This window comes from Octopus bimaculoides, chromosome 24 (assembly GCF_001194135.2).
Source record: "Octopus bimaculoides isolate UCB-OBI-ISO-001 chromosome 24, ASM119413v2, whole genome shotgun sequence".
Lineage (NCBI taxonomy): Eukaryota > Metazoa > Mollusca > Cephalopoda > Octopoda > Octopodidae > Octopus > Octopus bimaculoides.
This window is the reverse complement of record NC_069004.1, coordinates 29,798,076-29,809,329: the sequence shown is the minus strand read 5'-3', so window position 1 is coordinate 29,809,329 and position 11,254 is coordinate 29,798,076. Positions and strand designations below refer to the sequence as shown.

Here is an 11,254-nt window from a genome sequence, read left to right as displayed (position 1 = left end):
ACAGCGCAGTCGGTATTGGCATGGTTATTATTTACAGGCTATTGATGTATCGTTGTATGACTCCTTCGGTGTTGTGCCAAATTCGGTGGAGTTCTTTGGAGAAATTGTCTTCCCAGTCTTTGCGATATATTTGCTCTTTGTGTAGGAAGTCCTTTATCTGGCTCTGTGATACACAGAACTGAAATAGAAGAAAGGTTTTGGAAGAATTAGATGGGGGGAGAGAAAGAGTGTTTGTATGAGGGAGGTGGACAGAGGGAGAGAGGGGGTGAAGGGGGAGACATACTGTGTTTATGTGAATGTATGTTTGTATGTGTGTATGTGGGTGTCTGAGAAGGAAGGAGAGAGTGAAAGGGCGAGAGAGAGTGGAGGAGAGATGAGAAAGTGTTTGTATGAGAGAGAGAGAGATATTGTGTTTATATCAATGTATGTTTGTAAGTGTTTGTGTGTGTGTGTGAGAGAGAGAGAGAGAGAGAGAGAGAGAGGAGAAATGGTATAGAAAGTGAATTTGTATGAGAGAGAGACAGAAAGAAGAGGAACAGGAGAGAGATAGATAGATAGTGAGTGAGTGAGTGAGAGAGAGAGAGAGGTAACATGACACAAGAGGATAGATGTGTGAGATACAGAAGGAGGGAGGTGTCTATGTGTGTAAGAAAAAGACAGTTAGAAATGAGAGTTGGTGTGTTGAGAAAGATATATTAGATAAACATATATTTATATTATATATATATAATTATATAAAAGGGATCAGGAAGGAACCTTTTCCAACATGCTGAAAGTAGATGCCAAAAGCACTGTCTACTTTCAGCATGTTGGAAAAGGTTCTTTCCTCATCTCTTTTATATAATTATATATATATAATTACCAATTTAGTATATAAATTACCTACAAAGATTTATTTCATGCTGGCCACTTGACATAATCATTAATATGATTTTATCCTAAATTATATACATACATATATATATGTGTGTGTATACACACACAAATATATATATACATACATACATACATATATATTCCTTTGTTTCAGTCATTTGACTGTGGCCATGGTGGAGCACTGCCTTAAAGTGTTTTTCTGACCTCGGGACTTATTCATTGTAAGCCTAGTATTACGAGGACGTAAACACACCAACACCGGTTGTCAAGTGATGATGTGGGATCAAACACGGACACAAAGTCACACACATAGATATATACATATTCAATTTCCGTCTACCAAATCCATTCACAAGGCTTTGGTTAGCTCAAGGCTATAATAGAAGACACATGTTCAAGGTGCCACGCAGTGGGACTGAACACACAACCATGATGTTGGGAAGCAAACTTCTTACCACATAGCCATGCCTGCCCCTATCTATCTATTTATCTCTCGATATATGATTTTATTGGTTGAGTCAGCGGAGAGAATAAAATTAATTCTAAGAAACATCATCATCATCATCATTGTTTGGTGTCCGCTTTCCATGCTGGGAGGTTGTACCAGGCTCGTCTGATTTGGTAAGGTTTCTACAGCTGGATGCCCTTCCTAATGTCAACCACTCCAAGAGTGTAGTGGGTGTTTTTTACGTGCCACCAACATGGGGGCCAGTCAGGTGGCACTGGCATCAGCCATGTTCAAAGCTTGCTTTTTATGTGCCACCGGCACAGGAGCCAGTCAGGCGACACTGGCATCAAGCCAAAATTTTATTTAAGAAAAACAGAAAAAGGTTAGAATTCATGAGTGATGACTTACCACACTGTCATTCGGTTTAGGCTCAATGCCTATCGCATCAATCACATGCTGAAGATTTGTTTGACTAGTTGAGTTTAGGGCACTGTTTAGAGCTGAGAGTGATTGGTGGACTCTGTCCCCAACTTCTTTACTTAACCGATGGTCGACATCAACTCTTTTGTTCTCCTTCTCCATCTCTTCTACTCCTACTTCTTTGTCATGTTCTTTGTCTGTCTCTTCTTCTACTTCTTCTTCTACTTCTTCAATTTCCACTTCTTCTTCATCATCATCATAATCTTGTTCTTCTTTGTCTTCCGTTTCTGCAAAAAGTAGAGGGATTAAAAAGCAAATAAAAATAAATATATCAACAAGAGCACTCAGAGAGCGCGAACCTCCACCAAGGCAACACCAACGTCCTCTCAATGATTAGCTGGAGAGGATTTTTAAAACGAGAATATCTGAAATAAACTCGACTGTTCTCACAAACGAGAATACTAAAAATGAACCAGATTGCTCTCAAAAATTGAGTAAAAAAACCAGAAAAATAATCCAGAATCCTTGTCTGGTACCTGATCGATCCCAATGGTAGCCATGGAATATGAAGGTGGCTGTAGAAAATTTAGTAACAGTAATAAATAGTTTATCCTTATCTAAAACCTGCCAAAGTTAACAAATTCATCATTCAAAAATAGTTACAGCCTAAAGGGAAATAATTGAGAAAGACTTGAAAGTTAACGTAAGATCGTAATCATGTAAAGTAAAGTAAATATAACAAATAATCCAGAAGCCTTGTCCGGTACCAGATCAATCCCAAAATCTAATCAGTTTGTGCCAGTCACGAAGCCAAACATTCCTGAAAGTTTCATCCGAATCCATTCAATGGTTCTTGAGATATCTTGTCCACGGACAAATAAGCATGACTGAAAAGTTTACAAGCATCTGCATATCAATAAAACACTATTGCCCCTGAAAGTTGTTCTTTATACTTTCTACAGACTGCTTGAAGCTTACTAACTCCCTACACTTGGATCCTTGGATCTTACCTTCATGTGTGTGTGGTGCAAAAAAAAAAAAAAAACAACATGAAGATGAAGTAAAAAACCAAAACAAACAAACAAGGTATATTAGGATGATGTTCAAGAGAATTGGAAGAACTCGTCAATGTTTTGAGCCAATTCTCTTCTCCAGAAATGAAAGGATAAATGAAGAGAGAATCTTACCTTCGTAAAATTCTTCCTTTTCTTGTCTGTTTTGTTGCTGATTTATCAGTTGTAATTCTAATTTTGCTGTTTCCTCGTCAACGTTCCTGTAATTAACGCGGTGGGGTAAGAAAACAGAACTTTGCAAAATAGCTCAGCTAAACAAAAACACCAAATATGATAAAAAACAAAACAAAACACCTTATTCAGTCTGAGGTTATAGTAGAAGATACTTGCCCAAGGTGCCACACAAAGAGATTGAACCTAGAACCATGTGGTCGGGAAGCAAACCTCTTATTACACAGCCATGCTTGTGCTTGCCTACCTACCTACATACATACACACATACACACATGCGATGGGCTTCTTTCAGTTTCTGTCTACCAAAATCTATTCACAAGGCTTTGGTTGGTCCGAGGTTATAGTAGATGACACTTGCCCGAAGTGTCATGCAGTGGAACTGAACCTGGAACCATGAGATTGGGAAACAAACTTCTTACCACACAGCCCTGCCTGCACCTATATTGTTTACCATTTTACATTCTGTTAAATATTTCAAAAGTCAAGGAGTTTGTCTATGCAACCCTTTCAAAATTATAACCCATCCCTTAGGCTGGGACCCTCCATGCTAAAAAGATCAAAATATAAATGATTCTGTTTTCTTTACTCAAAGGAAAAAGCTATAAAGTTACCCACCTGGCTTGTGCCATCCAAACCTCATCAAAATTCTCTTCCACTTCATCAATCTTCAACTGCATTTTCGTTTTGTGGTTCTTCAGTTTCTCGGTTTGATCCGAGATTATTTTCCCCAAAACAACTTTCTCGGCCTAATAAGAAACAAAAATAAAAGAATAGATACATACACATATCACCATTCCCATTTAATATCCAATTTTTAAAAGTGGCACTGGGTGGAGAGAGACAATTGGGTTGAAAGTGCCCAAGTGGTGGAAGTATACGACTAACCAGCTCTGAGGAGCAGGGACCATTAAAATAGCAAAATGAAAGATGGAGGAAGGAGACATCGCAGCTGTGGACCAGGATTTGGAGTGTGTCCATCAGTGATGGAGTACCAATCATTTGAGTGGCTCTTCTCTAGATGTGGCCCAGAATGTGTGCATGACAGCAGCAATGTCCCAAATGTGGGAACAGAACTCAATTTTGGGCCATATTTTGAGACTTGTAGAGTAACTGTTGGAAATTGAAGCATCTTCTGGTTTTGGAAGAGAAGGACCTGTTTGTTGGGGTGTAGTCTTAGCTATGCTAAGGATGTACTTTCGTTAGGCGAAATCTTCAGTGATAGCAATGCCCAGAGTTTGGAGTGACAGTGAGAGCTCTGGCCGAGTGTCACTCATATTTAGAGGAAGTCTGAGATGGTGCTGTTTTGGGAGTATTCACTCACCTTCAATACCTCTAACCCTTCTTTCATAATGGTTTCAAATTTTGGCACAAGGCTAGCAGTTTCGAGGGAGGTGGGGTAAGTCTGTTTACATTGACCCCAGTGATCAACTGGTACTTAAGTTATTGACCCTGAAAGAATGAAAGGCAAAGTCAACCCCAGCAGCATTTGAACTCAGAACATAAATCCATAGGAACTGCCATTAAGCAATTTTTCTGGGAGGTAACAATTCTGCTAGCTCGGTGTCTTAACTCTTCTTTCATCTTAGAATGACATTAGGTCACCAGTCTAAATTAAGAGTAGCACCTCATCATCATCATCATCATCGTTTAACGTCCGTTTTCCATGCTGGTATGGGTTGGACGGTTTGACTGAGGTCTGAAAAGCCAGCGGCCACACCAGACTCCAATCTGGCAATGTTTCTACAGCTGGATGCTCTTCCTAATGCCAACCACTCTCAGAATGTAGTGGGTGCTTTTTATGTGCCACTAGCAGAAGAACCAGTCAGGTGGGCCTGGCATCAATCACGTTCAGGTAGTGCTTTTTATGCGCCACTGGCACAAAAGGCCAGTCAAGGGGCAGGGTTATGGCCTACAACAGAGATCAAGATTTTAAAAAGTTTTTACCCACCTTTAATAACTCTAACTGTTCTTTCAGACTAGAATACTCTTTCATATATTCTTTATGCTTGACCAGATCTTGATGAAGTTGCTGGTTCTCATTCTGTAGAGTTTCCAGCATCTCGTAGTCATTCTGTAATTAAGAAACAAGAAATATATGAAACCACCCTGGATTTAGAAATTATTTTTATCTGGAAAGAAAAAAAAAAATTATTTTGTGCTTAGAATCTATTCATCATTTTCTTTACATCGAAGTGATGAATTAAGATAAAAGATAATCAATTAAACTTTTAGCATTTAAACCAGCCAAATCTGGCCCAAACACTCTACCTGAATTCTAAAGAGTTAAAGTCAGAAGAAAAGGAGTTAAGCTGTTATTAAAGCAATCGTAGGTTTTCAGAAAACCTCTCTTGCCACACACGCCCAGTAAGTGACCGAGACCTTTGGCAATATCCTGTGCTCAAGAAGACCTGTCAAGCCAAGTGAGATCGTAGAAGTGGCCAATGTTTGTGTTATGTAACTGGCACCTGTGCCAGTGATATGTAAAAAGCACCCACTACACTCTCAGAGTGATTGGCATTAGGAAGGGCATCCAGCTGTAGAAACCATGCCAAATCAGACTGGAGCCTGGTGCAGCTCACCAGTTTTCAGTCAAACCGTCCAACCCATTGCCAGCATGGAAAACAGATGTTAAATGATGATGGTGATGATGATGTTTATGTAAACTACCCAGGTATCTATCCATTTGCCACTAACCTTCATTCGATGTGCTTGATCTTCTTTGTACTGTTCGAGTTCGGACTGCAGGTTGGTGATGGTGGCTATTTTTGTTTGCAGATCGGTCCTCAATGTAATTACAGCTCTCTTGAGGAGGTCATCAGATTTACCATAGTCACTGAAACGAAACCGCAATTCACAGACGATTAAATACAATCATCAAAATCTAAGGAGATTAGTTGTGGTATTAGAAAAGGAATTTTTAGCTCCTATTTCTAAATTAGGTGTGTGGCAAAGCAATTAGCTGACATCTAGTTATAAGTATGTTTATAATTATAGAATATTTGTATAATTTTACCTAGAAAGGTTATTTTAATGTACCGATCTACTTGGTAAAATTATTAATTAATTTTACCCTCTTTATTATTAATATATATATATATATATATACATGGTAAGCTTCTTTCAATTTCTGTCAACGAAATTAACTCACAAAGCTTTAGTTGACCTGAGGCTATAGTACAAGACTTGCCCAAGGTGCCGTGCAGTGGGGACTGAACCTGAGACCACTTGGTTTGGCAGCAAGTCTCTTAACCACACAGCCATGCCAGCAACCTAAACGTAATTCCATATCAATCCCAACAATATTTGTACTTACACCAGGTCGTCATTCTGCTGCTTAACCAAAAGTCGGAATTTATAGATTTCGTGTTCGCCTTCCTGTCGCTGTTTTTCAGATTCTTCAAGATTCATTGTGAGACTCTCGTTTGCAGCTTCCAAATTCTGAAATCCAATAGATAATATCTATAATATAATCCTTTCTACTAAAAGCACAAAGCCTGATATTTTGGGGGAAGGGACTAGCCGATTACATCAACCCCCAGTGTTTCACTGGTACTTAATTTATTGACCCCGAAAGGATGAAAGGCAAAGTTGACCTCACCAGAATTTGAACTCAGAATATAATACATCTAATACAATAAATACAGGTATATGGTGTAGTGGTTAACATATTCAAATTCACACAAATACAAGTAGAGGACACTTGCCCAAAGTGCCATGCAGTGGGACTGAACTCAGAACCATGTGGTTGGGAAGCAAGCTTCTTACCACACAGCCACTCCTGCACCTGTATGTTTATAAATAATTAAAGAACGAAAACTGAACCTTTATCTGTAAGTATTGTCTGGTTTTATTTTATCGATTTCTGCCATTTTTTTTAGGTTCAGTCTCACTGTGTGGCACCTGGAGCAAGAGTCTTCTGCTACAGCGCTGGGCTGACCAAAACCTTGTGAAAGAATTCAGTTGACAGAACATGAAAGAAGCCTATTGTGTACATATGTGTGTCTGGTCCTGTCATCGCATGATGGTTGTAAACGAGTGTTATTCTTCTCCAATCTTCCATGAAAAGCATGTCTGGTCATGTGGAAAATATTACCTTGCTTGGAAACAAGTGGGGAGTTGGTGACAGGAGCAGCATCCTGTTGTTATCAAATTAAGTTTAAAGGAAGACCTACCATTAAGAGGGAGGAGGAGGAGGAGAAGGTGGTGGTGATGGTGGTATGGGAAGCAAAGTGATTTTTACCTCTCGTTTCCTTTGTAAAACTTTGCATTCAGATTCCATGGATTCAAACTTTCCCTGGAGGATGTCTTTTTCCTCTTGAACAGCTTTCAATTGATTCTCACATTCCTGCATAAAATAATTATATCAAAATAACAATAATAATAGTAATAATGGTTTCAAATTTTGGCACAAGGCCGATATATTCAAGGGAGGGGGCTAGTTGATTGCATCGACCCCCTGTGTTCAACTGGTACTTATTTTTTCGACCCCAAAAGGATGAAAAACAAAGACAACCTTGGTGGAATTTGAACTCAGAATGTAAGGATGGACAGAATGCCACTAAGCATTTTGCCTGATGTGCTGACTATTCTACCAGCTCGCTACCCTAATAATAATGATAATAATAATAATAATAATAATAAATGCCCGGATGCAGTATTAGGCAGTGGTTCTCATGGCTTCTTATCTTAATTGATTGGAAGTGCTATCATGTACATTGTTTTGTCTTGGTATAAAAAGATGGGCTACAGCAAATATTCTGCTCAATACCACAGATTTGCTTGTCAGTTGTTTGACCTTAACTAGTTGAGCATGTCCCTTAATGGTTGATGATATGTGCATCTCTGATCTCAAGCAGAAGTAGTGGGAGAGCATCATAGCCATGTGTTAAGAGGAATTCTTTGGGGTTTGAATAATTCACCTTTGGAAACAAGGGTGTTTTGCTCAACATCCTTAAACAAACCTTATTCAGGGACCTTCTGAGCGGGATGGGCTACTCGACCTGAAGAAAATTCTAACTGGGCCCCACCTGCAAGGTCATGCGCTGTTTATCTTGATATAAGATCACCATGTCGTGCACATATGGTTGTGATGCATGTGCCTGGTGTACCCTTATCAGACAGGTAGTCACGAGGGGTATACTGGGCTTCGTATTTTTTTACCCCAGTGTCACTTTGATGGCATGCACTGTTATTTCACTCAATAATAATAATAATGTTAATGATGGTGGTGGTGATGATGACGATGATGATTATAATAATAATAATGGTTTCTGGTTTAGGTACAAGTTGAGCAGTTTTGAAGGGAAAGGGGTTAATCAATTTCATTGACCCCAGTACAGTACTCGACTTGTACTCTAATTTATTACTGACCCTGAAAAGATAAAAGGGAGGACATTACCTTTAGCTTTTCTGTAAGCTGCTGGATTTGCTGGTTTTTATTGTCGTCATGTCCATCAGCAGATTTGCTGCGTTTCTCCATGTTGTGCATCTTGCGCAAGAATGTCTTGTGCAGCCGCTCATGTTCGGTTCTTAGAAGAGCTGCCTGAAATGGCAAAAAGCAAAGCAAAAACTCATTGGGAGAAATCAAAGAATGATGAAGAACATAATAATTTATCATCATCATCATCGTTTAACGTCTGCTTTCCATGCTGGCATGGGTTGGACGGTTTGACTGAGGACTGGCGAGCCAGATGGCTGCACCAGGCTCCAGTCTGATCTGGCAATTCGTTCAACTAAAACTCTTCGAGGCATTGCTTCAGCATGGCCACAGTCAAATGACTGAAACAAGTAAAAGAAATCAAAATCAAATCCGCTGACGTGGCCGATGACAGCACTGTCTGACTGGCACCTGTGCCAGTGGAATGTTAAGGCACCATCCAAGCGTGACCGTTGCCAGGGTCACTGAATGGTTCCTATGCCAGTGGCACATAAAAAGCACCATTCGAGCGTGATCGTTACCAGTGTCGCCTTATTGGCACGTGAAAAACAACGTTCGAGCAAGGTCGTTGCCAGTGCCGCTGGACTGGCTCCTGTGCAGGTGGCACATAAAAAACACCATTTGAGCGTGGCTGTCGCCAGTACCGCCCGACTGACCCTCGTGCTGGTGGCACATAAAAGTACCCACTACACTCTCGGAGTGGTTGGCATTAGGAAGGGCATCCATCCGTAGAAACCAGGCCAAATCAGACTGGAGTCTGGTGCAGCCCATCAGCTCTGGTCAAACTGTCTAACCCATGGAAAGTGGACACTGATGATGACAATGCTGATTGGCTGTAGTTTGAGGAAACAGAATATTATTTATTCCGTTTGCAAAACAATGGGGGCCAACAAAAAGTAGTAATAATAAAAAACAGTAAATAAAATCCAAAGAATTTGACGAAATTGCTTTACCTTTGACTTGAGATTTGTCACTTGCGTCTCGTGTATCTCTTCTGCTTTCTGTTTCTCTGCTGTGAGCCAATCAACCTGAGACTGCAGTGCCAGGATCTGCCAAAGAAAATTTAACCATTTAGCATTCAGGTTGCTCAGTCAGACATATTGCTTATTTATTCGCATTGTTTTGAATTGATCATGCATTATCTTGTAGCTTCGAGATTTTGATGATGTGATTATTTATTTATCAAATGATGTTGTAGGGTAGGTGTGAGAGGCTCGATCTGGCCAGTTTGAACATAAATCAAGTAGAAGAATATTTGGGCCAGTTATGGCTGTTTTAACCCTTTAGCGTTCATATTACTGTCGAATGTGCTGCTTATTCATTCACATTGTTTGAATTAATCACGCATTATCTCATAGCTTATGCGATTGCATAATGAAACGCTGTGTTCCTACAAGTCATTAATATACAGCGTGGGACCTTGAAGACTGCTAAAATGCAAGAAAGTATACTAGTCCCTTAATATTCAATATTTCATTTATTCAATAAGACAATCAATACTTCATTTCATTTTACTGAATATATTATATATTCTATATCCTACATTAATGTTATAAGAATATAAATAAAACATAAAAAACAGACAAATTTGGAATTCCTTTGAATAACATATATATACATATACATATACACACACATAAAAATATAATGGGCTTCTTTCAGTTTCCACCTACAAAATCCAGTCACAAGACCGGTCAGTCTGTGGTTAAGTATGCATAAAGTGCCACGCAATGTAATTGAACCTGAACTCACATGATTGGTAAGTAAACTTACAGATAAAGCTTTGAAAGTCTGTGACTGACCTTTTTGGAATTCTCTTCAAGAGTTATTTTCTGTTGCTGACATTCCTTCGTCTTTTTCTCAAAATGTTTATAAACTTTCTTAACTTGTTGTTTCAAGTCGGTCTCGCGGTTCTTGACAAGAATATCGATATGTTGAACCAATTCTTGTAATTCTTGCTCACAGGATCTCATCAAAACGCCATCAACCGGGAGTCTGAAGAGGAACAGAGGTAAAAGGGAGAATCATAAGAACTGAAACCTTATCAATCATGTTTATACTAGCTGGAGACATTCCTTATATTTAATATTTTGCATATTGTGGAAGAATAACCAATTTATTTAGGTGGGGGGGAGGCTCCAAAAGGGGTCTCAGGGAATAGCATCCCTGCCTTCCTGAGCTAGTTTTCCACATTTCTTAAAAATCGTGGTAGAGGCCTTGGTCTCGGGACAACTCATGTCTAGAAACTGAGGTTGGGGGTAAGCAAGGGCATGCTCTCCATAGAAAATCCAGCTCCAAAAAAGCTTCATGGTAGCAAAAGAGAATGGGCACCAGCCAGCCCAAAGGTTGGGGCGGGCTGCACCTGCCTACCTCAGTTGCTATGGCATTGAGGTAGATCCAGTCACCCCCGTTAACAGAGACAAAACCCAGATTTAAAACACTTGTCTAAAGCACAGTTTTTTCATGGCTGTGCAGGTGGCATGTAAAATACACCATTTTGAGCGTGGCCGTTGCCAGTACCGCCTGACTGGCCTTCGTGCCGGTGGCACGTGGTTGGCGTTAAGAAGGGCATCCAGCTGTAGAAACTCTGCCAAATCAGATTGGAGCCTAGTGTAGCAATCTGGTTTCACCAGTCCTCAGTCAAATCGTCCAACCCATGCTAGCATGGAAAGCGGACGTTAAACAATGATGATGATGATGAAAAATTGCCATGGATCCCCAATTTACTATTTGCATCTGTGGACCCTCAGAGTCGATATGGGCCCTGGTTAAGAACCCCTGATTTAGATGATCTATCATGTGAAGTCTGGCTGCTGACTGGCCAAT

The 11,254-nt window shown here is 39.9% G+C and overlaps 1 protein-coding gene across 1 annotated transcript in view; it reads right to left on the bottom strand.

The window, feature by feature from the left end:
* LOC106874442 (centrosomal protein of 63 kDa-like) overlaps window positions 1–11,254 on the bottom strand; it is a 23,346-nt gene that overhangs the window by 8,929 nt on the left and 3,163 nt on the right. Inside the window, exons 2-12 of the mRNA XM_052976289.1 lie at window positions 10,231–10,423; window positions 9,382–9,477; window positions 8,390–8,533; window positions 7,232–7,336; window positions 6,305–6,429; window positions 5,686–5,824; window positions 4,940–5,062; window positions 3,607–3,737; window positions 2,932–3,017; window positions 1,733–2,031; window positions 36–178 (exon numbers count right to left, since the gene is read on the bottom strand). Coding sequence (XP_052832249.1) covers window positions 36–178; window positions 1,733–2,031; window positions 2,932–3,017; window positions 3,607–3,737; window positions 4,940–5,062; window positions 5,686–5,824; window positions 6,305–6,429; window positions 7,232–7,336; window positions 8,390–8,533; window positions 9,382–9,477; window positions 10,231–10,423 — 1,584 coding nt within the window. The remainder of the gene's footprint in view (window positions 1–35; window positions 179–1,732; window positions 2,032–2,931; window positions 3,018–3,606; window positions 3,738–4,939; window positions 5,063–5,685; window positions 5,825–6,304; window positions 6,430–7,231; window positions 7,337–8,389; window positions 8,534–9,381; window positions 9,478–10,230; window positions 10,424–11,254) is intronic.